Source organism: Filicampus tigris, chromosome 6 (genome assembly GCF_054856515.1).
Source record: "Filicampus tigris isolate MCC_2025a chromosome 6, RoL_Ftig_1.0, whole genome shotgun sequence".
NCBI classification, from domain to species: Eukaryota; Metazoa; Chordata; class Actinopteri; order Syngnathiformes; family Syngnathidae; genus Filicampus; species Filicampus tigris.
The window spans coordinates 14,513,672-14,539,387 of NC_141222.1; the positions used below are offsets into that span (position 1 = coordinate 14,513,672).

Consider the following 25,716-nt stretch of genomic DNA (forward strand, 5'->3'; position numbering starts at 1 on the left):
AGCTGCATGCACACGGCGATGGTAAGGCAGGAGTGGCTTAGGCGTCTAACGCATTCTGTGTGTGGACGGCAAGATAATCGAAAACAAAGAATGCTGGCAGATTGTGCTGCATGCTGCTGCGTACAACATCGTACAGTTACTACAAGGGACCTGGGAATAACAGTTAACAGGTAAATCACAAAGTGCGATGCTTTGTTCCCCACGTTACTTATAACTATTGAAAGCACACGTATTGGCATTGACGAAAGTAAACCTCGTGAAGATCGATTAATAAATGAGCAAGTTACGACTGAAATTCAATGTCAATAAATGCATTGCCTTTCATGGAGAGAGTTGTCCCCCCCAAGATGGCCGCCACGTAGGCACGTTGGTTAGTCGCGCTGTGACAGCGATGAGTGAAGCCACCGGCGACAATCTTACGTTGCCACTCGACTTACTTGAATATAGAAATCTCTCCTTGGCGTTTTACCGCTGTTTTCTGTCTCTACGGCTAAAATACCACAACGTGTGGCGTACGGTTGTACCACGAAGTCTGGGAGAAGCGTTACTTGCACATTTTATCGAATTGCAATGCAATTTTACAATTTCTCGTTTAAAGTATGTCTCCCAGTAGTACTGCTTAATGTTGCCAAAACCATCAACAACGAAATGAAAGCTAATTCCATCAGGAAAGAAAATCGCTGCGAAATGTAAACCTAACTTTGATCAGTCACGATACTGAGATAATATACCTTAAATGTTCGATGTTCGTTCTTTGAGAGGTCATAACTTCATACAGGGATTTTGGCGTAAAACACGCCCTCACAATGTCTTCAGACAAAACAAACAAAAGTTATTAACAGTGGCAACGCAAGATGGCGGCCCTCTGGCTTCACCCGCGAGGGGTCGGTTGTTAGTCTATCTTGTACCTAAAGTTCGTGACCACAAAAGCGGGAACTTTTATATTCATAGTAAGGGCATGTTTGCTAATCTTAGCTGGGTCAGCTAACAGCTCCTCGCGTGCAAGTGATGTTTTAAGGTTTCTCGACGTCTCCCGCTTACCTTTTTACAAACCATTGTGGTGCCATGTCGCAGAATAAAAGATTGTCCAATACTCAGAGCTCCTCACAGAGAAAAGTAAGTCGTAATCGTAGTCGTAGTCAAAGTAATAAAACGCGAAGTGACCCTCTCACTGTGGTATTGAATTCAGTTCTATAGTTATGTGTGTAATGTCACATATTGATTCATTAAATGAGACCATCGTATTCATCATGTAAATCTTTTTAAGGCAATACCAGTGTGTTCCTGCGACAAAGATTCAGAAAGTTATGACTCTTTAAAAGCATTGTAAGTGCATCATTTTCTGGTAACATATGAATGCATAGTCAATGGGAGTCGCAAGTGACATTGGAAAAATTGTGAAACACAGGAACAGACAAAATGATGTTGATGACGACATGATAATAATGCCCAGGAGCAAAACTGAGCTTGCAGGTGGCGGTCAGGTGATGTGGGTTTAAATTTGGTATTCAAACATGCATGGAGAAAAAGAAATTAAGAGTCCAGAATAAACAAACAATCCATAAATTGTAAGGTATAAATTCATGATTACGTAAACTGGTCACAATTGTCCTCCAATGTGACAGCGGCGTACAGGGTATGTCATTATTTTGATACTTAATCGGCTTCAACTTTTTGGCAGGGAATCAATGCCATTGATATTTGCACTTTCCGTCAATGTTATACATTAATGGCCACATTATGCCGCCGCCCCTGTGTGACCTATATCTTTGCTACTGTAACAATGAAAATTTCTCCACTGTGGGATCAATAAAGGCATTCTTATCTTATCTTATCTTAATATTTATACACATTGCCTTATAGAAAGAAGGAACATTTTGTTATTTTAAGGGACCTACCCAGCAGTTCATCCAAAACGTGTGTGTCACACTCCACAATGCAGGAAACAATGTTGCTTTCCAAGTTTGCATATGAAAACAAAGCACCAATTTTGAAAATCATTCTGACTTATAATGAATGACCTTGTGAGTGCCAGTCGGAGACTATGGACAGGCCACGAAGGGAGAAGAGCAGGTTGCTTTTATTGTGAAAGCTCACCCAAACACAACAACAGTCACTTGTCGAACAGTTAAAGGACTTTCTTTGATACCAAGTGTGCCAGCTTTGCCCTCTCTCGCAGAGACTAAGCGGCACAGCGGGCGCTGTGGTTGAGGATGAAGATGCAACTTTCACTCAGCCGAGCACGTCACAGGTCCAGAGAAGCCTTGAGAAGCTCTCGCCTTCCCAGCTTGAACAAAAGGTACGCACACAAATGGCCAACATTCAAGGGAATTTTTGTTTCCACCATGCTCTGTGTTTTCCCAGACAGCTGAGGTGGTGCAGTACATCCTGGTGAAAGATCAGAAGAAGATACCCATTCGGCGTGGAGGTACACGGGAGACACAACTCTGTTCAACACCTTTAAGTTGACCTCTGCACTCTAGGGCACATTTTGTTTGATTTCAATTCCACTCTTACATACCATCCAACAATTTTCTGTCGTAGTCCTCATTTGGGCCAGCTGGAGCCGATCCCAGCTGGGCTTAGTGGAGTGGCGGTGTACACTGTGCACTTGTCTCCAGCCATGCACACCTGAAGATGCACACCTTAAGCATCTTCAATGAAACAAACGTGTTTTTGGAATGTGGGCCAAGATTTAAACACTGAAACTCGACTGTAAAGCAGATGTGCTAACCAAACGTGACATTTCTGTCGAGCAATTAACGCACAGCCGTGCATCTAGCCATCACACCACTGCGACCCGAACCCCAATATCCCTTTCTAGCCTGCTGGAACGTGAGACTCTACAATTGGATTTACAAAGGAATTTTAAGAAATGGCCATAGGCATTTGGTTACATTTCTGTGACGGACTACAGGAAAACATAATCAAATTATCCTAAGTGTGTTTGGTTAAAGCGACGAGGCTGATTTGTTTTGGTTTCAGACCTGGTGAAACACGTGATCAAAGAACACCGAAATGTCTACCCTGAGATCATGAGGAGAGTGGCGCACACCTTTGAGCAGGTTTGTCTCTTCTGTGAGCTCCACAGGCATTTCTTGCTGCAACAACATATTTTATTGTGAACAAAATACTTTTCCTCTGCTTTTGTGTCCCCACCAAAAATGCACATCTATCACACAATTTATATTGTTTCGTTTATCCTCTCTTCAGGTATTCGGCCTTAAATTGATTAGTATAGACACAAAGAATCAATTGTACATCCTGATCAATAAACTGGAGGCGACAGCTGGTGCCCTGTCCTTCAGGTAAGTCTTCCACAGATGCTTTTTCTTTTTGAAAGCGACTCATCGGTCTGACATGGTCACTGCAGCTCGGCCAACCCGAAGACGGGACTGCTCTTTGTCATCCTGAGTGTCATCTTTATGAAACAGGGCGTGGCCAAAGAAAGTAAGCCGCCATGTGGTCTCCGCTATGTCTCTGGCGTGTGTCTCACAAATGTGATTGACTTTGTCGTCTTTTTCGTGCCCGCAGGCCTGGTATGGAACATGCTCGGGAAGCTCTGCATTAACCCCACGTAAGATTTTCATTGTTTATTTTTCCACTGACGCTTGACTTCAACTTGGTGATGATGACAAACCATACTTGCAGAAGGAGACATGAGGAATTCGGCGACGTCAAGAAGGTCATCACAGATGAGTTTGTGTCTCAAAGGTAACAACTGTGCTTGCAGTGGCACCACAACTTTGATGTTAATGCACTTTAATTACACACCATTTTCTCAGTTGGTGCCTTTTATATATTATATTATATTATATAGTATATATAGTATATATTATAGAGTATTATATTGTTTATACAAGCATTTTTTAACATTAAAGAATGACGTTATAACGTCTTCAATAGGAATTAATTAAACACAAAGAAAAAAGTATTTTATAATGTTTCATATTGATACTTATCAGAGCTGGGCACTTGACCATTTTTTGTCCGTCAAAAAGACAGCGACATCAATGCATATCGTGCCAGCTACAACCATAAAGGGATGACTAGATGATGCATTTAATTATATTGCAAAAACGATCTGGAAGGTGGCGGCTAAGGGGGAACGTGGGTGAGTAGCTTGTTTACTTGGAGTGATGGGACTTTGCAGCAGCAGCGGCAACGAGCTGCGTGGCTCATCCGTCTCCGTGTGGGAAACTGTATGTCATCGCAACATGTGAGACAGCAACGTGCGCTCAAGCGCGTTTGTATTTCCTCATTCTCACATCACGTAACCCGCGCCTCCCACCTGCAACTGCGGCATACCATTACAAGGGGGTGGAGGGGCAATACCATAATCCCTATAGCAGCAGTTGCCGCTTGTGCTGAAGCCTTTCACTGAGTAGGCTGATATGATTTTTGCCCGCCTCACGAGCATGTCGCACGCATGAGGGCCAATTAGTTGGCTGGACTAAAATCAACTTCCGGCCATGCTTAGTCCAGCCATTTTTTATTTTTTAATTTCCCACCCCCAACCCCTACGCCCCAAAAATGGGCATCCGGCCCAGGTAAGCTCTGATACTTACTCAGTGTGAAACATGGGCCTGTTTGGATAATTCGCTTGTCTCTAAACAAAGACAATTAGCTACCTGCTGCTGCTGCTACCTACTGGTATGAAAGAGTACTACAATGTAGTATCTCGTGGCCAACTGGTGTGCCATGGCTCGGTGTTTGAAAAACACTGGTTTTAATTCAAATGTTTAAATACTAACTTTGAAGGGAAAGTCAACCCCCAGATTTTCTTCAAAATATGTTCTATGTGCCTTCACTAGTCTAAACACGGCATCCTGATTAGTGTTGCGTTTGTGGAATATGATTTTTAGCCACCTCATGGGGCGGCAATTTTACCATTTGCTGTCGACTGAAAATAACATCACATTTGCTCAGGTAACGTCCAATCACGGCGCACCTGTTTTCTGAAGTTGAGCCATAATCGGTTACCTGAGCCCTGAGCAACTGTGATTTCATTTTCATTAGATAGCAAGTGACAAAATGACAGGTGGGTTTTACTGCTTGCACAATTAAATCTTTCTCAACAGGGTTATGTTGTGCATCCTGTTACATTGCAAAGTTAGTGTTTCTCACTTTTATGTGCTGATTCTTATAAACATAAAGACTTTGTTCCCAAAAATATTTAAGTATTTTTATAATAATGCATCCATTGTTGATTTATTGTTCATCAAATGTTCAGCACTGGTGTGTTCAGAGCCAGCTTCTGTCAGACCATAGATTCTGGTTTATACCACACCACACAGCAACATGGAGGAGCGCGCACATGCAGGCATGAAGTCATCATGTGTGTGCACGTGCACACACTCCAAACACTGTTTTTTTTTTTTTATTCTACGGTCTCCACTGCAGAGGTGTTGCCACCACAAAAAAAAAAAACCTGACATTTAGAGCTACAATGCAGCGATTTCATGCGTCATATTAGTGTATGTGTGTGTGTGTCTACACTCAGGTACCTGGAGTATGTGCTTATTCCCCACACTGACCCACCTGAACACAACTTTCTCTGGGGTCCGCGTGCTGACGTGGAAGTCTCCAAGGCCAAAATCCTTCAATTTGTGGCAGAAGTAAGTATCTTTTTTTTTTTTCATTATTATTATTTTTTTTTTTTTTTTTTTTTTTTTTATTAGACTAGTGGTGAAGTATGCAGTTATTAGTCATTTCCAGGTTAAGGACCCTCTTACCTTACCATTTGAAAAAAAAAAGAAAAAAATATATAAATAAATTCCGGGGATTGAATGGCTGGACTGTGACGAATAAATATGTCAATGGCAGTGAATGAGTTAAGCATGTGAATCAAGACTACAACAATAATTAAGTTAAATCCATCAACAACAAAAAAATGTAAACAGTTTTCTTGAGACATTTAGAAGGCCTCGGAAATCTCGAAACAGTTGCCTGTGTTGGCCTTATGGTTAGTCCGTCCGTGATAATTGTCAAACAATACATGTAGCAACTTGCATACAATATCAATAGGAAATAGTAAAACCAAAAGAAGCGCATATCTTCACTTTGTTAGCAAGTGACTGTGTGGCGATGCAATGAAGTCTCAGGTGTTGAGGCATCATTTTCTTGAAATTGGGCAAATGAACAAGATTCAGTAGTAGAATTCACTGGGTGAGTGGGCAGATACTCCAGAGACCCAACTAGTTGTATTCAAAGCAGTCAAAAAGTCAGTTTTGCATATCCCCTTTAATGGTGAAATGCACTAACTTTTCAGATGATTACCGGTAGATAAAAACTGCAAATGTCTTTTTATGTGTGTGTGTGTGTGTATAATTGAGCTAATATTTGACATGCTACTGATTTGTTTGTGTTTGTCAGCTACATGACCAGGATCCTCAGAGTTGGAAAAATCAGTACACAGAAGCTCACAGTCAAGACAGTCAGGCAAGCTCTAGCAGCCGAAGATAAATTTTGGTTTTATAAGTTTTATTAATGTATATGTTATTGTAAGCTTGAATGTGTTTGTTCTCACAATATTGGCATGTCTTGATCTCTTTTAAACTTAAAATACCAAACAGCATACATCTGTTTGGAATGTTTTTATTTTGCTACATGCAAGTTTCCTCTTGTTGATAAAATAAAATATTTTCTTTACTGGCATTTTCATTGATGTATTAGAATCGCACCCACTCAAGAAAAGTAAAAACATGCATGGTGAAATTGATCATTTGTGACAATACTTAAATTGTTCAGCTAAAAGTTGCCTACTCACCAAATGAAAGATAAAATCACAATATGATTGATTGTATAATTTTGCACTCCATGAGCTGAATGTTGATTTGTTGTTAACTCTTGTACAGACATGGAATGTACTGTTACTGGTTATTACCTTCAGTGACAGACTGTTACACCCTCGCTGTGCAAAGGAGAGATTCCGCCGTTCCTTCTTGCCTGCTGCTGTCAGACTCTTTAACAAGAACATTGTGTAGTCTCTACAAACTGGCGGACATTAGTGCAATTGTGCAGTCCTGCACCTGAGCTCATATCGTGCAATACCCAATATTCCCCACTACTGTAATACCGTGCAATACTCAACATTCCCCACTACTGTTAGTCTAGTTTTATTTTTATCCAATGCTGTTCCTTACATTTCACTACAGCACTGTCACCTCTGTACTATGTACAGGCCAAAATGAGTGTTCCTCATACTTTTTATGCAGATGTATGTTGGTGTGTATATACACGTTACTGCGTATATTTACATAGGTTTGATCCCGAATGTTTGCCGTCAATGTTACACATTAATGGCTACATTATGCCGCCGTCCCTGTGTGACCTGTATCTTTGCTGCTGTAACAATGAAAATTTCCCAACTGTGGGATCAATAAAGGCATTCTTATCTTATCTTATTACCGTACAAAGTCACTAGGGCACAAAGACCTGTTAACATTCTTTGGTATTTATCAAACAGCAGTTCCCGAGAGCCCATCACTGATAGTGTAGTGTTACACACGCCTGAGGTGTGTGCGGGCAGCGTGGGATCGATTCCCGCTCAGTGACGGTGTCTGTGTGTGCCCCGCGACTGGCTGGCGACCAGTTCGAGGTGTAGTCTGCCTTTCGCCCATTATCGGCTGGGATAGGCTCCAGCAATTCCCCGCGACCCTGTACAGGATAAGCGGTTTGGAAGATGACATGACATGACAAGACAATATCACTCAAAGTGGTTGCTGTTGCTGCGCTGGTATCATTCTAATACAAATACTGTACAGTAGGGCTGCCACAAACGATTACTTTTCTAGACGACTAATCACTAACAGTAGTCACGATTAATCGCATAATATATAAAACGCTGCAAATCGCAGGAGCAAGCTGCTGCTCTTCTAATAAGCCTCATTCAGCTTACAGTTTAAATTCTGTATGTACAAACTAATCATGAAGACAAGACAATAGTATATTCAACTTGTATTAAACTTTGCAACTGAAGCCATCATTCCTGACATGGTTATAAATAAGGGAGCGACTTAAATTGATGGCGATACTATGGCCTTAAAATTTTTAGCTGTAATTCTTTAGTGCGTTTTAAAATTTAACCAAAACTATACACTATGCAGAGTTGCACTAATACAGTGAAATTATCTATGAATACAAAAACAAGTACTTGTATACAGATTTCACTCTTCTTGGGCATCAAGACTTTTTTTTTTTGTAATGGAAGGTAGTGAAATCAGAGGAGTAAATTGGGAAAATGCTCTGTGCTAAAGAAAACTAAAATAAACACTTGTTTTAGTATTTAATTTTGTGTTAATTTAAACTTTATCCAAAAGGTTTTGTTTTTCTTCACTAGTATGCATAATTTAAAAGTGGTAAATTGATCTACACAATCAAAATGGTATGCACCTGTAACAAAAAAAGGAAGACCTTTTTTTTTTGTGGTATATTACAACAAACTTAATTATTGGTTTTATTGTTATGTGATCCCGATGAGTGGCACATGTGTCGTTTTTGTGTTGAGTGTTGATATTTCCCACTTCATGAACGTATCACTCCGTTCGCGAGAGAGAGAGAGAGAGAGAGAGCAAGCGTGCGCTTCCTGCTTCGATTTCCACCACGGGCATAAACATACAGAGATTTGGTTGTTAATCAATGCAAGTTTACTGAATAATGGCTGCTTAATCCATAAAAGATGCTACGACGTGTTATCGTACCAAATAGGACATTGTGTTACAGCGTTACATCAAACACACACCTTAACGTGTGTATGCTGACTGCAGCTGGCTTCCAGACACAACGGTGCCTATGTCAGATATGAAATCAGGCATAAGCACAAACTCGCTTCCTTTTTTAAATGATCGGGCATCCCCATCGTGCTGCCACGAAAGGCAGGTTTGCATTGTATTGAGTATATTTGGTGAAATGCGCCGTAACTTTCGGGACTCTGTTGCCAACACGAATTAGCCCTTAAAGTGTAATTCTTAAACTACTTTACCCTCAATGCTTCTGTTTACATCACCCGATTACCTCTCTGCGCATGTGCGTTGCTGATAGGAAGCCAGCCAGCGGGAGAAGAGCGAGACGCGGCAGTCTCGAGAGAAAAATAATGTGCCAAATAAATAAATATATAAATAAACGACGCGTTGACGATTAAAACTAACTGTCGACGATTTTGATCGTCAACGTCGTCGTGATTAGTCGACTAATCATGGCAGCCCTACTGTACAGTAACTCCCAATTTCAGCACCTCATGCTCCTTTGTCATCAGTACCAGGGGTCTCCTTAATGTGATTTGCACCACATCCAAAAATCAATAAAATCGTGGAGTCCCATGGCCATCACACGCACATACTTGGCTTTCTGTTTCCACTCTTTTTGCCATCATTCCATCTTTGCATCCAATCATTAAGTCCCCACCAAATAAAGTTACTGGACACTGCAAAGCCACTACTAAAGCTGCTCTTACATGATTTCCGGTTTCTGGATCATAAACAGCCAGTGGTTTTCTCAGGATGGCTACATTTACTGCTCGACGAGCAACTCTCATAATGATATTCTCTCTGGATATCTATATTTGTGTGGGTGTGTGTGTGTGGCTTTCTCTTTTCACTGTTCTACATGCTCATGAATCATAAAAAAACATAACTTTTTCTTGCTACTTTTAAAATAATTCCAGGTTTCAACCTTGAACTTAGATCAACTTCTGCTGCTTGCATGTCTTCTTGTTCTAATTGGTTTGTATCGTTTTTTTTTTAATTTGTATGTCACTAACACAATCATTCTTTACAATTTGTCTGTTTTTAGACTTATCTAGTCTTGTTGGAATGTTGGAACTATATTTCCTTTCTGAGGACAGTCTCCTGCCCAGTGTCCTTCATTGCCACAGATCCAGCAACCTCCCGCATTTAGTTTTGAAGAACCTCCTCTACCATGACCACTTCCTCTGCTTCTCCCTCTATTTCTTGAATAATACACTTCCTTTTCTCTTTCATTACACCAGAATGTCTGTTTTCTTCCCTACATTCCCTTTTTTTATTTTGTATTGCACCCTCAGCATATCTATCCTGATTTATGAACTCATGCCAGCTTTGAGTGGCTAGGTTTACATCATGTTTCTTAATCCACTCTTTTACAGCTCTTTTATAAGGTGTTAAACTTTCCACTGCTTTCACACACTCTTATTTTGACCAGATGCCATCAAATGCAGGATTTTCCACTTCAATCATGGGATACAAATCCCATCCATCCATTCATTATCCAAGCCACTTATCCTCACAAGGGTCTCGGGCATGCTGGAGCCTATCCCAACTGTCTCCAGGCAGTTGGCAGGGGACACCCCGCACTGGTTGGTTAAAAGAGGTGGATATAGGCTTGCTACATTCTTATGTACAGGAGTTGGAGGAAGGCCATAATATGCTGGTGACATCTCTTCCCTCGCAAGGCCAGACAGGAGAGGACAAGAGGTCTCAAGTGCCCCTCCTTGTTGTCAGCATTCCTGCTGAGTCTTATCGTCATTTCTTTCAAACAGCCTTTGTTTAGCATCTCCTGGACTTTTTCCCCCCCCCGCTTCTACTGCCCATTTTAACGGCTTCTGTGATTTCCTTATCTAAATTTTTCCTTTTTGTACTGTTTGTTTTAAGTTTTTCTTCAATTTCTTAAACCACCTCAGTGGTTTCTGGTAAATTAAAATCATATTTCTTCTTTTTAGGGTTTTATTTTGTTATTTTATTTGTTATATATATTTTTTAATGATTTATTCCTGCAATATGGCTATTTTTTGTGTATTTAACTGACCATTAAAGCCGTGATCAGTTATCTATGTTTCGAAATATTGGATTTTATCAGGATCCTGTTTTTCGACAAACTTCCAATCTTGACTCTGCAGTGTATCCCTGGGTTTTATTTTACTACTTCCTTTCACCATTTTAGAGAAATTAGTCCAGTTTGTCAACACCCAGGGTTTTCTAAAAACTGTTTTTTTTATCAGTAGGACAGCAACTCAAATTTTCTGTTGTGGTAATTTTCACTTCAACCTTTTCTGGTGGAGAATTCTTGCCTTTGCATCCTCACCGGTCTGCTGTTTACAATCCTACTCTGTTATATGGAATCAAATACCTAGTGGTATTTTAATTCCCAATGACACTGTTCACTCACACACTTCACACAGGTTTTGCGAACAATTTGCATTTACACACAGAATTTGAGTGTACACAGGACACCGCCATTTTTTCTCTTTCACTAAATTTGTCGGACTCCGCCGTCCCTCATTTAGCTGCCATTGACTAGTATTGACAGGGCTTTTATTTCCTAACACGCAATGACTTCCAGTTGTTCACTTCCCCCTTTAAAGAAGGTTATCTCACCACTGTTGTCTTCCCTCCGTTGGAATGCCGTCAACCATCAGATCCCAGATGGTGGGTCGAGGTCCAGTCCTGGAAAAGGATCTTAGTCTCACTAGCTTTGTTACTTAATTTGATTATCATTTTAGCAATTCACAAAAGGTTGTCACATTTTGAGGCAATTTGTTATCATCCCTGATTAAAAAAAAGATTTCAATCAATCCTCATTGGAGACACAAAATCTCAAAAATTCCTCTGCATCAGTGGAAGAAAGTAACTGTTGGTGCCCATTAACTTAACATACAAGTCACATGTAAACAGTCACATTTTGAAATACCTTGGCAAACACATCTTATTCCTAGTCATCCTTCATGAGCGAATTCATCATCAAGTCATAAATTTTAGTTTATATGTGGCTTCTTTCAGACAAGCTACTCTCAAAGAAAATAACTTTTCAGTGGTATCAGCCTCTCAATCTAGGCCTATTACAATTTTGGAATTAGTCAAATCTGAGCCAGAATAACTTTGGGATTTAACCTCTAACTAAGCGTGAGGAGGGTCTAAAGGCTGACAGTGTGCAGTCCAAACATAAATGTCACCATTTGATGCACTGTAGCAGATTATATCTTGAAGCTAATTCACAACGTACTCCCTCTTCACAGACATTTTAAATAAGAGGAACCACACGACAGAGCCCAAGTCTTCATGTTTTAGCCCCTCTAGGTGGATAATCAACAGGCTCAGTTTGGGCGGACAAGGGCCTCTTCTCATGCTGAGCAGCCCGCAGGGTACACACAGCACTGCATGAATGCCATGTGGAATTCATTGTTGAGTTGCAAGTGAGAGTATGTAGGCAAAATATTTTCTAAAGCCAAGCTAGACACTACTTTTTGCGCGGAAAAAAAGGACTTGAAATGAAAACTCTGGCCAAGATGTACAAAAATGCCAGCGAGGATAACTATTAATTAATCATGTTTGTAATGTAATCATTAATCAATCCCATTTTGAGTCGGTCTGATGCATGCACACACATGCTGTCGTATGAAGAAAAAGAGGTGGGTGGATGGTGGGTAAAGGCCCACACTAAATAAATTCAGGATGATTCAAGCCATAATTGGCATCTTTCCTTTTTTAGCTGTGGAGAGTAATTTTAAGAAAAACAAATAGGAAGAAGCCAGGATAAGTGGGAAGAAGGAGAAGAAAGCATTGGGGAGAGATTATTAAAAAAACAAATAAGACTAACTAAAGGCATTGAAATGAACAGAAGGAAATTATAATAATGAGGCAGAAGAGCAAAAAACTATCAAAGGAGGAGAGGAAGGAGGAACAATCAAAAGAAAAGGGAGGTCAGAGAAAAAGAAACTAGAGGAGTGCAGCAAGAAAAGTGAGGGGAGGTGCCTTTGAATAGTTTTACTTCAATTCAAAAGGCATAGAGTAAGAAAAGCAGGGATTAAGAAGAGAAGCCAATAATGGGGGTGAAAAGAGACGAAACAAGGAGTGGTGGAGGTTAGGTTCAAGGAAAAAGAGAAGGGGGGAATGCTAAGGATAGGGGGGGGGGGCGTTGGCATGCAAAGAAAGAGCAAAAGAGACGCATACAAACAGGGTACAGACATATACAAACAGGGACAGAGCGAGAATCATTCGACTTATTAACATGATATGGCAATGACGTTAAGACAGCTAAACCAGGGGTGTCCAAACTTTTTTCTTCGCAGGCCGCACACAGAAAAACCAAAGGATGCAAGGCTCACTTTGACATTATCTGACTTTATTTAACATGCTAAAACCGATCGGTCAACCAATTATGTATTTGAGTTATTTTAGCTTTTTTTTTTTTTTTTTTCAAGTTTGGGATTTTTCATGATTTTTAGGGTGGCCCACAGCCCTGTGTCCCACTAGAATAGATCCGCACCTGCCCCGAGCTGAGTTTGACACAGACAGCAGAAAGTAGAGGAAAACTTTTGCTTTTGAAACTAAATATTTTTCTATTTTATATGCTAGAAAATGGACGGCGGGCCACAAATGCCCCCCAGGCCATTGTTTGGACACATCTGCTTACTTAGTAAACAATACGAACTGTTTGACCAAACAAATAAACATCAAAGCCGAAGGTTTATGAATTTGTGTTATTTCAGGTCCTGTTCACATATGCGAGAAGGGAACAGAGCCATTGCACTTCACGTACCTCAAACAACTATGCACACATTAATTGCCCTAGGCAGTTGTTAGCACGTACCCTCACACATGAGATAATGCTGACAGGCGGTTTCTCTTTTTCTCTATTCTATCACACATGTGCTACACATGCTGATATTCAACAATGTCTAATATATCACCGGCATCAGGCTAAAACCTCATAACTCACAATAAAAAATAAAAAAACATATTATTGGTCAGGCCACAGGCGTGGGTGTTTTTTTTATTTTATTTTTTTTTTTTTTTACTGACCAATGAAATTACTGACCAATTTTAAAGTGTTGAAAATGGCATGCTCTCTTTGATGATGCAATGTTAATAGCTGAACAAACGTACCATTTTTGGGGTCTCCTGACAAGTGATAGATTTGCAGGTACAAGGTTTTGACCAGGGATATTTAATAAATGTATGTGAAATATTTAACCTGAGCGATTGGCTAGAGAAGTGACTCAAAGTCCATGGTGAGCCAAGAAAGTGCTGTGCTGGCACGTGACAGCTCTGAGCTCCATTGGCGCAACGTGTAGAACAAGCGCGCCCCTCTTCCCAGAATCTGAGCAAATTCTGGCAACTGCTTCCATCATGGAAGCATATGGATGACACAACCCCAAAAAAAGTTCAGATTCACATTTTAACGTGATAAATTTCACATCATAACGTGATCAATTTTGTATTTTAACGTGATAAATGTCATGTTATAGTTCACCACAGATATACTAGAATATGATGTAGCACATCGACAAAGCATCGTGCATACATGGCGGCCACGTTGGTAGGGGGTGACGTTCCCTTTAAAAGCAATACATATACATTGAAAATAAATCATAACTTTCATCTTTCTCAAATAATTTGTATTATATTTACTGTATTGTCAATGTCAAAACGTTTTATTGGCGCAGAGCCTTTGATTAAAACAATCAAGGGAGAAAGGCTTTCTCTCAATGTAGCTTGAAATTTTTGGTCTCCTTAGATCCAGAGGCCAAGGAATCTTTGATGCTTAGCCTCACCCTAAACACGCAGCTCATAGGGTTGTGTCATATGTACCTGTTCTTACCTGTACGTCTCACTTATGCATTCTGCAAAATGCCACAGAGCCCATGTGGTTCATGTGGTTCAATGGCAGAGGCCTTTAACAGGAGAACGTGACAAAGCATCTAATAAGCGCATGGGGCTATACAGTTAGAATCATCACAAACAAAATTGTTTCGCCTACATGCATCATTGGAACGATTGATGGCTTTACAAGGCACATAGTTTTGCTCCGTGCATGCCTATTTAACTAACAGCAACTCCTAGATCATTATGTTTAATCCATAACAGAAGTTGAGAAGAGAATGGGACAGCTGCAGGAATTTGCCCAGATTCAGGGACAGAAAACTCAAGGATTCAAGGCATTTTATTGTCATAACAACAAAACACATTTCCACGTGTTATGGCACAAGGTCCCAGGTTAACCCAGTAAGTCCTAGGTTCCAGGTCCAAGACTTAGCATGGCTAAAAAGATCCCTTATGACGAGTCCAAAATATGGACATTTTCCCTTGCCAGGGCGCGGGTCAGCGAGGCCCCTGCTCTGGAGCCAGGCCTGGAAATGCTGCTCGATGATGAGAACCTGGTGGCCGGGCCTGTAATCATGAGTTCTGGACAGGCACAGCCCGAAAAGGTAAGACGGGTCCCTCTTCGCGTGTGCTCACCACCTGTGGGAGGGGCCAAAAGGAGTCAGGTGTAGTGTAAGTTGGGCGGTAGCCAAAGCCAATGACCTTGGTGGTCATTGGACCACTCCTTGGTCTTCTTCACATTGATGCAAAGGTTGTTATCTTTGAACCAGTCAATCATCGCCACTAGCCCCCTCTTCTAGCAGGAGAGGAGGGGGGAGGAAAGAGGGAACCAGCAGGAAAACATAGCAAACAAACTTTAAATAAACATTGTAATTATATCTACAATAAATGCAAGACATTTAATTGGTGTTAAGACTCACGTTATCCCAAAGCAATATTATTATAGCTGGTATTTGTGTAGACTGTTTCTTCTAGTAATTTATTTGATTAAATACCAGTCTAACAGGGGTCGCCAATATGGTGGCCCTAAGGACCAGATGTTGCGAGTCCCTCGCAGCTTATGAAACATCTGTCAATGGCACATACCGCTTTGATTTACTGAATTTACAGTACAAAGCATTTAAAGCATCACACGGCGAGACTGTGACCAAAATGGTCACATATGCAACCTATTTTCAGCATGTTTGAATAAGGTCACAGCACCTGGAACACATTTGTTCCATAGCGGAATGAACGGAATGAACCCTCTTGTCAGTCATCTAATCTCTTTGTATCTTCACTTGATAATATTTTGTAAATATTACTCTAGTATATGTCAATCATTACATCAAACAAAACTACGGTATGCCAATTAAGACAACTATTTATCTGCATGCCAAAATATTTTGTTGAAAGTACTGTCTAGTATGTTCCAACCGTTTTGTTAACACTACATTGAGTTTAAGCACTTACTGTTAAAAAAAATACTAGTGAAGAAAATCCTTAAATTAGGGACTACAGTATGTTTACCAGTTGTGATTTAAAGTCCAATACATGTCACATTAAATAAAGTAGCCAATCCATCTACACTATTCTACTCCGCAACAGGAGGCGAGACCATCCCCGCGATACCAACTTTTTCACGCGATAGCGTGAAACTTTTCACGTTTTAACATAAAACATATCACGTGATAACAAGAAACTTGTCACATTACAACTTAAGACTTAATTATTACTACTAATAATACAACGTGAGATTTTTATGTGAAAATGTGAACATAATCACTTAATACGATGTTGAACTTTTTTCTTATTATTCAATACGCTTCTTTACCATCCTCTTCTCAACTTCAGTTATCAAATAACCAGTTATGAGCATGGTGTTCTGGTTTGTTGCGTAGGCATGGGGCCAAACCATCAGCCTCTAGCGATCTATCATTCCTTTGATGCAAATAAATAACAAAATTATTGAGTTCAGTTTGTCACATCAGTCAACATGCCACATAAAAATGAGGCCCAGGGATCTAGTTTCGTGCCAAGTGCAAGTCTAGCAAGAAGCACAGTCTGACTGTGCGCATGAGTGGGGTTTTCTTTCTTTTGGTAGTTTGCTCGACTTTGCGGCAGTAGAATTGGGCCGAATGTGGCGTTTGTGCCATTGTGCGCCGTTGTGGGATGGAAGTAGTCTTTTTCCGGCCAAACCTAGTGGCATTCTTTATTTGCACTAAAATCAGGGTAGTCCGGGCGCAGTATGCCCAAGTACGCCTTATGGAATGGACATACTGGGGCGTGCATATGACATGGGCAGGTAAACTGCAAGCTCTTCCCTTGCAAATGTGCAATGACGTGGGCAATTGGAGATTGCCCCAAACACGCGTTTGTGTGTAGCAGCTACCTTGAAAGTTCAGCTGACTGAAAACCTCTTTAGTGCATTACGCTTATTACGCAAAATCCCTCTGACATATAGTTGAATCTGGTGCGAACATGTTTACAGTGCTCTTGCGTATTGGCGCACCACTAATGTGCGTGTGTGTGTAGGCATAATTACACATTTGGTAGTAATAAATTTCACACTGCAAGTTTATTTTTGGGGGATACTCTCCTATCAGCTTTATGAGTCTCTGATGGTACTTTTTTTTCAAATGAGTTTTAATGAGTTTGTGTTCGTTGTTCCATAGCCTTATCTAGGGCTTTATATTTTTGTTGCCATAATACCGCCATTTGTATAATGTGCACACATTGCCCATAAACTTAATAAGCAAAATCACATATAATGTGTCTGCTGTCTGGTAAATCTTTAAAAAAATAATAATAATTTTTAAAAAAAAGGAATGAAAAAGAAAATAGTAATGTACACATATGTCTCACAGTGCAAAGGTTGAGGGTTCGAATCCAGGCTCAGGCCTTCCTGTGTGGAGTTTGAAAGTTCTCCCCGTGCCTGTGTGGGTTTTGTACGGGGACTCCGGTTTCCTCCCACATCCCAAAAACTATGCATCGTAAGTTAATTGAACACTCTAAATTGTCCCTAGGTTTGACTGTGAGTGTGAATGGTTGTTTGTCTATGTTTGCCCTGCGATTGGTTGGCAACCAGTTCAGAGTGTACCCCGATTACTGGCTGAGCTGGGATCGTCTCCACGACCCCGGTGAGGATAAGCGGCTCGGATAATGGATGGATGGATGATGGTGGATGAATAGTTTCAGAAAGCACACAAAACAGAGTAATTTAGTCATTAGTATTTTTTTTATTTGGTTATTTAAAATAATTTGTTATTTTGAGGTAGCAACCAGTCAGGCACTTGCTCTTCTATAATAGTCTACTGAATGACTCCAATTGACGTTGCCAGTAAATATATTTAATTGAATAAATAAATGCCAGAACAATTGTACAAATTTGTCAATGCCATCATTTGTAAAACCAGTTTACACCAGTTTATATATTTTACAGATAACATTTTATATTTTGTCCATCTTTTCCAGTATACCGTATATTTTTTTCTAAATTCAACATAGATATTTTAATGCAATTATATAATTTAATAATAATCTAAAACTCAATGACACCTAGTCTAACATCCATTTTAAATGCATGTATCCTTGAGTAAACGGATTATCCCTCCCAAGTTTAAATCATGCAGTGCGTTATTGAAGTGTGTATTTGTTTTGTAACTTATTCCATGACGTACAGACAGTATTGAACAACTCCAACATCAGCAGTGCGCTCACATGACAGGGTTCATAGGCTAAGCGTAAGACAAAAGTAGTACCCTCCAACCGCGCGTCTTCTACGAAATTCTCCACAGTTCTGTTACTTTTTACTGTCATTCTGTACTGTAAATTATCGCTTGAACGACTTAAGTATCGAAAGTATCGATATTGTGATTTGACAGTCAATTTTAGTGAAAGAGCTGGTATCGATATTATGTATCAGTATTGATCCGCTCATCACTTGTCGTCCCACTCACAAAAATTGGGCTGCGCGTCTGAGACCGCGGGGGATCCGCGCAATCCTCGTGCAAGGGCTGGAAGACGATGTTACGTCACATGGACCAACGCCCATCCTTGCATACACGTGGAGGTGGAAAGTATGAATTGGCTTTTGTGAATGCTGAACTGGATCAGAGGTTCATCCTATAGGTCTCAATTACCTTTTCTGTGTGGGAACGCTGGTGGTTGCGTGTGTTTGTGTGTATGCCTGGAACACACATTGGTGCTCATCATGAAGTTCGAGGACATCATCTCTGACATCGGCGGATTCGGGCGGTTCCAGAAGATGATCGTAGTCATCAGCTTCGTCAGCCGCTTCTCGCTGGCCTGCCACTTCCTTCTCAACAGCTTCATCGCGGCCGTTCCGGCGCACCGCTGCCACGTCGCCGCCCTGGACGACGAAGGGGTCTTCAGCAACCTGTCCCTGGAAGACAGGCTCACCGTCAACATCCCGCTGGAGGAGGACGGCACCCGCAGCTCGTGTCGGATGTTTGCCGAGCCTCAATATCACCTACTGATCAACACGTCCGACGTCAGTCAGGTGCCCACCTTGCCCTGTGTGGATGGATGGGTGTATGATAACACCACCTTCAAGTCCACTCTGGCCACCCAGGTGATCCTGCATTACGCAATGGTTGAAATTTCGCCTCTGGTTTTCCACTGTACAAATGTGAATGTGTTCGTTTTAGTGGGACCTGGTGTGTGATAAAAGAAGCAGAAGCCAAGCAACGGCCACCATATTCTTTGTTGGCGTGATGTTTGGAGCAGTGACATTTGGAAGTTTGAGCGACAGGTAACACAACGCACTCTTTGCTTTTCACGTCGACTTGATCGGCGTGAGATTTGTGGCATTTCATGGTGTTATACGTACCAAATAGCATTAAGCTTATCAAGGCTCCCCGAGAAAGTTATGATCATGGTCGAACACTGTGTTCACAGAGTAAAATCAAATCAAATCAAATCAAATCAATACATGTGAATGTATCCTAATTTTCAAGGTATTGACTTAGTTAAAAACAAACAAGTTTTGGGTGTTTATATTATGATTTGAGGGCACATGGGCAAGTTGAAGGGGGAGTCAAGTTGGGAATTTTCTTTGGAATATCTGAAGTCAATAAACAGTAAACTGTGATGTCATTTTCAGTCGATAGCAAAAGGCCAAATGGCTGCCCCATGAGATGGATTAAAAACAGGTGTTTATTTATTTATTTATTTATTTATCTTTTTATCTATTTATTTATTCATATTTAATCAGAACACTGCGTTTAGACTAGCGGGGTGCATAGTACATATTGTAAAGAATTTTTATTGACTTGACTTCCCTATTTAGAAATAGATTGAGTTTGCGTCTCATGGATTATTGTCCATTTATGCAGGGCTTCACGTGGTTATGGCTCATATAAGTAAAATGTACCTTATTTGCTTCATTTGTAAGTTTTGTAGCAGGTGAAGCTTAGTGATGTGTTAAAATAGTGGTTGGATTGAACAAGATTTTGTTTTACCTTTTTACTAGTGAGTGTCCAAATCTGAAGACAATCCAATAAAATTGTGCAACTGTTTACGTTTTCTTTTTTTTTTTTTTTTTTTTTTACAGTTACCTAGTAAGAGATCTGACGGTATGTTGAATGTGAAAGGATTGACAAAATTTGAGAGTTGGTGTTTCCAACCAAAAACAAGCAAGTTTTGTTTTTCTCATTGTTATCACCATCCATCCATTATCCAATCCGCTTATCCTCACAAGGCGTGCTGGAGCCTATATGCCAGCCGTTTGCAGAAAGCGGGTACGCCCTGAACTGGTTGCCAGCCAATTGCAGTAATTGTTATCACCTGAGGGCAAAATATAGTTATATAGACTTTGACGTAACCTAAAAGGATCTGTTACACATTGATTTTCCACCTTGTAAAGGACACACAAGCTGCCATGCAGACATGGCTGATTCGATTCCTGGTCAGTACTCAACATTCCCCACTACCGTTAGTCTAGTTTTATTTTTATCCAATGCTGTTCCTTACATTTCACTACAGCACTGCGGCACTGTCACTTGCTTAGAGTATTTTTCCTCTGTACTATGTACAGGCCAAAATGAGTGTTTCTCATACTTTTTATGTAAATGTATGTTGGTGTGTATATACACATGTTACTGCTTATATTGACATAGGTTTGATCCCAAATGTTTGCCGTCAATGTTATACATAAATGGCTACATTATGCCGCCGTCCCTGTGTGACCTATATCTTTGCTGCTGTAACAATGACAATTTCCCCACTGTGGGATCAATAAAGGCATTCTTATCTTATCTTATCTTACCTCAATACCCAGCCACAGCCAGTCCCAAACCAGGATTAAAGAAACAAAACCAACCAACAAAAAGATGGGTTGTGTTCTAAAGGGAAACCTGAATAAAAAATGTACTCAACAACACATATGTTGTGACAAGGTGAAAGTTGCAGCTAAAAAAGAGACGTGATTTTTAATTTTCAAAAAGTTCTCACATGTCTTTATAAAAGGTCTCTCGCACTGGTCTTTCAAAATACACAAAGAATACGGGGAGCGGTACTGTCCCCTGCAAATGTAGAGTATGACTTTTGTTGCCACGACGACCATGGGAAGCGCTAAGGCACTGCAACAAAGCAAAGGTTGGTCAGTGTTGCCAACTTAGCAACACTGAGAAGAAGCTATTTGTCATTCTATAGACTTGTGTAGATTCTGAGACTCCCAACCGAGCAGATGTTCACCCCGCTGTGTCCAGACTGCCAATGAACGGTGCTTGTACAAAGTCCATCTATCCATCCACCGCTGGCAAATTTCAGCATCTCCCCATAAAGATGTGATTGTAATTTCACTCCTGGAGGCAGCACATCACAACCGAGCCGGCAAAATACATTTGTCAACTGTCAAAATATTTGCACATGTGCCTGTTATCAGTAACTAATGTTTATCTGTGCTAACATTGTGATCCAGAGGCCCAACTATTGGGCCCTTTAAAAGCGAAATGGACTAACTTTGAAGATGGCTGGATAATAAAGGCGGAAATATGTTTCTTTATGTGTGTGACATCTTTGTCCTTGACCAAAGAGCCTACAATAAGGGTCATCTAATGACTTGACTGTGTTGACTTCCTCAGGTTTGGTCGGAGGATCATGCTGCTGACATCCTATCTCTCCGGAATGCTGTTTGCTCTTTCCAGTGCTTTGGCCACATCCTTCCTGATGTTCGCAGTGCTGAGATTCCTTACCGGCTTTTGCTTGACTGGCATAGTCATCGTCTCTGTGGTTCTCTGTACAGTAATTCTTGATCCTCATATGGCATTTTGTGTTCACCTCAACCACTATTTCAAATGTTGCTTCATTCATCCATCCTACACTTGTGTGTGCGTGCGTGCGTGCGTGCGTGCGTGTGGCCTTGTAATCTTCATCCAGGTGTGGAGTGGGTGGACATACAGCATAGAAAGATGGTTGGGATCATTGACAGTATTTCCTGGACATTTGGGAGCATTTTCTTCGTACCAATTGCTTACCTTGTGACCGACTGGAGGTGGCTGATTGTTAGCGTCACTTTGCCTGTCCTCTTGGGTGTCTTGACATGGAGGTAATACAAAAAGGATGTCTTTGTCCGACTGAAAGACATATACAGTATGTGTGTGTGTGTGTGTATAAATAAATAAATACACACACACACATATATATATATATATATATAAAGTCAATTTTCAATATTTTGGCCGTCAAAGCTGAATGCTTCAATTTTGTGTTGAACTTCCAGGTGGATGCCAGAGTCAGCGCGATGGCTCATTGCCAACGGAAAGCTGGAGGAAGCTCACGTGTGTCTTGTCAAATGTGCCAAAATGAACAGAACTGAGGCGTTATGTCAAAGACTTCAACCTGAGGTTCGCATCGTCCTCATAATGATGGTAATGCAAATGTTCGAACGATCAAAGTCATCGAGAATGTTGCTTTGACATTCCCAGACTCTGTCCTCCATCGTTGTGGCAGAGAAGAAAGGCCGAGTGTATTCCTACTTGGACCTGATGAGAACACCTAAAATGAGAAGATTGTCCTTATGCACTGGTTCGCTTTGGTCTGTGTGCGAGATAAACGATGTCCTCCGCATCCATTTGTGGGTTCTTGTTACATCAGGTTAAAGCCCACTCTCTTTTCTCCAGGCTCAGCGTGGCAATCGCATTCTACGGCCTCACCTTCAACATCAGCGGCTTTGGCCTCAATGTTTACCTCACTCAGTTGATGTACTCTTCAGTTGAAGTGCCGGGCAAGCTGTCCATTTTACTCTTACTGGACAGGGTTGGCAGGAAGCGCACGCTGATGGGGATGCTGATGATGCTCGCAGTCTCTCTAGGAATCAACATCGTGGTACCAAAAGGTTGGTGTTATACATTTCCACGGATTGATCCGTCATTGAGATGGTGTCGTACTTAATGATGCCTGTCACCCTCCCCCAGATATGCCTACCTTGAGAACAGCGGTGGCAATCATCGGAAAAGGCTTTGCTGCAGCGTCATTTTCAACCACCGTGCTCTACTCTTCTGAGCTGTTTCCCACTGTCGTCAGGTGCGCTTGCATACCTTACCTTTCATCAGCAGGCTCCAGGCTTCCCCTCACCGGGCGGTGACTTGTTTCCGTCCGTGCAGTAACACCATGCAAGTTACTGGCACGTGTCGCCTTATTGGCAATCCCATAAGGTCTATACTATACTTTCTATGTTGTAGACAGAACGGGATGGGCTACAACTCCTTCATGGCCCGAATCGGTGTGGCCCTCGCTCCTCTAATCCTTTTACTGGATGACGTGTGGAAGGCGCTCCCCCAGCTGGTCTTGTTCTTCTCGGCTGTCCTGGCGGTAATTGTGGCATCGCAGCTGTGGGAGACACGCGGCCGCTGCCTGCCGGAGATCATCGATGATGTCGAGGGGAGGTGATAGGCCGGAAGATCATTACTGCTGGTAGTTTTACCTCTAATGTTACCTCTGATTAGAATTTCAACATAGCTGTGAAGCTGGACCAACAGGACTAAGTGCAGTAGCTTTGTCATTTCGTTTTACTTTCAGGGATAACTACTGTGCAAGGCCAAGTAACAGGGATTAAATGTGAACTTTTATTTGTTTTTCTACAGCAAAGTGCTATTTTCAGCTCAATATCCTCACTCATGTCTATGTCTGTTTAGTTAGTGAGCAGGGGTCACCAACCCTCTTGAAACTGAGAGCTACTTATGGGCACTGGTTAATGCGAAAGGCTACCAGTGATATGCACTTCTTAAGTAGCAAATTTCATACATTTATGTGGGGGTAAATCATCCCCTCATTGTTGTTTCTCCTGCTAGCTTTTCTCCACAATGCTATGATTTGGTCAATGCTACAATGCTGACCTTTGACCTATACTACTCCCCCCCGCCCCAAATATTATTACCAAATTTACACCACTGCAAGTGTGATTTAAAAATAATAGCATGAAAATGATTTGATACAGATTAAATCTTATAAATAAGTGATCTTTTTTTTTTTTTTTACACCTGGACTAGAGACACTGGTGGAATCAGAGGGTGTGGCCCAGGATCGGACTTGTATAATACCTGTAGAATGTCTGTTAGCATCCTCTACTGGTAAAAAGTGAATACAACAGCTATTTGAAGATTACTTACACAGCGCGTCAACTACAGTAACTCAGTGTTTTTCAAACTGTGTGCCGCAGCACACTAGTGTGCCGTGAGAATTTGTCAGCTGTGCCGAATTAATGACGCATATTTATCCAAACAGGCCCATGTTTCATAATAAGTATCAATATGAAACATTATAAAATACTTTTTTCTTTTTTGTGTTTATTTAATTCCTATGCAAGACGTTATAATATAACGTCATTCTTCGGTGTTAAAAATGCTTATATAAACAATATAACACTTATATTGTTAAAATAAGATTTTTTTTGTTTTTTTCACAATTTCAGCTGGTGGTGTGCCGCGGGATTTTTTTTTCAATGAATAAACGTGCCTTGACTCAAAAAAGTTTGAAAAACAAAGGGATACTGTACTTCACATATGTATGCCATTTGCAGAAGTAAAAAGTTAATATTTTGTCTAGAATTATTTTGATAACTTGATTATTTTCCATGCATATTTAACTTCAAAAACAGTTTTAAAAAATAATAGTTGGTCACATTAAACACATCGCTAGATAACTGTCACGTGTGTAAACGTTGGACTACTTTGCAAAAGGATATGCACACACACGACTATGTCGAACGGAATGCAACTGGAGCTTGATCTGAAAGAATGAAGCTTTGTTGTTTCCAGTCAATACAATGAAATAAGTCGACCGAGTGAGTTTTGACATTTTATGTGAAAGATGTACCGCCAGATGGTCTTTGGATGGCACAAAATACATTTTGGCGAATGAGTAGACCAAGTGCGGCAGACAACATGTCTGCCATGTCTTTGCTCACTTATACACACGCATGGACATTGCTGTAAATAATGTCCTCCTACCTTACTCGCGTGAAGGTCAGAATGCTGCTGCTGTGTCTCAGCGGCTTAATTTACCAGCGCGGACTCTGCTCGCATTGTGGACATAATGCCCGGTTGCCCACAACGCCGCCTGCGACCACCGGGAATTGAAGATTGAGAGAAAGCAGATCCTTTTTTGGGCAGTTAAGCTCATCTCCCACTTCTTGCCCCTTAAAAATACCCGGCGTTTGTTTCTAATGTTACCTGTGTGACATGTCTCCGCTGTAACTGTAAATCACGCCTTGTCCTGGAAATGTTCCGAAAAAACAACTGTGCTGTCTGAATACTTATGACCACATATTTCAGTTTTTCTTTTTTTTAATAAATTTGCAAAAAAATCTCCGTTTTTTCTGTGAATGCTGAGTGTACATTGAGACATAAAATGAACTTTGATTTTGGCAAATCACTGTAATGACACAAAGTGAAGATTTTCAAGGGGTCTGAATACTTTCCGTACCCACTGAATGTATAAAGGCTCGAAATAAGCAGTTTGACATCACTGTTTGTGATGTAAAATGTGCATTTTGTGTGCTTGCAAACGTACAGGTGTGCATTAATTGTATTCGGTTTGGTATAAAAATGGATGTTAACGTGTTTCCACGTTTTTGTGTAGCGGACACCCTGATGGCCTTGGCCAGTACGTACTAGTGTAAAATTCTAGCTCTGCCACT

The 25,716-nt window shown here is 40.9% G+C and overlaps 2 protein-coding genes across 2 annotated transcripts; both read left to right on the forward strand.

Annotated features, from left to right (window-relative positions):
• Window positions 1-770: 770 nt before the first annotated feature.
• On the forward strand, window positions 771-6,657 carry ndnl2 (necdin-like 2). Its single transcript, XM_086034445.1, has 10 exons — window positions 771-1,116; window positions 2,180-2,299; window positions 2,365-2,428; window positions 2,986-3,065; window positions 3,214-3,308; window positions 3,374-3,450; window positions 3,535-3,577; window positions 3,652-3,714; window positions 5,504-5,618; window positions 6,376-6,657. Exons 1-10 carry the CDS (start codon window positions 1,066-1,068, stop codon window positions 6,463-6,465), a joined length of 798 nt encoding a protein of 265 aa, XP_085890571.1. The 5' UTR covers window positions 771-1,065; the 3' UTR covers window positions 6,466-6,657.
• Window positions 6,658-18,592: 11,935 nt separating this feature from the next.
• On the forward strand, window positions 18,593-25,324 carry LOC147145939 (solute carrier family 22 member 7-like). The gene is made up of 10 exons (XM_086033530.1): window positions 18,593-18,627; window positions 18,775-19,149; window positions 19,226-19,329; window positions 21,662-21,816; window positions 21,957-22,125; window positions 22,300-22,423; window positions 22,505-22,614; window positions 22,700-22,914; window positions 22,994-23,102; window positions 23,261-25,324. The coding sequence occupies exons 2-10, from the start codon at window positions 18,823-18,825 to the stop codon at window positions 23,466-23,468; spliced, it is 1,521 nt and encodes a 506-aa protein (XP_085889656.1). The 5' UTR covers window positions 18,593-18,627; window positions 18,775-18,822; the 3' UTR covers window positions 23,469-25,324.
• The last annotated feature ends 392 nt before the right edge of the window (window positions 25,325-25,716 follow it).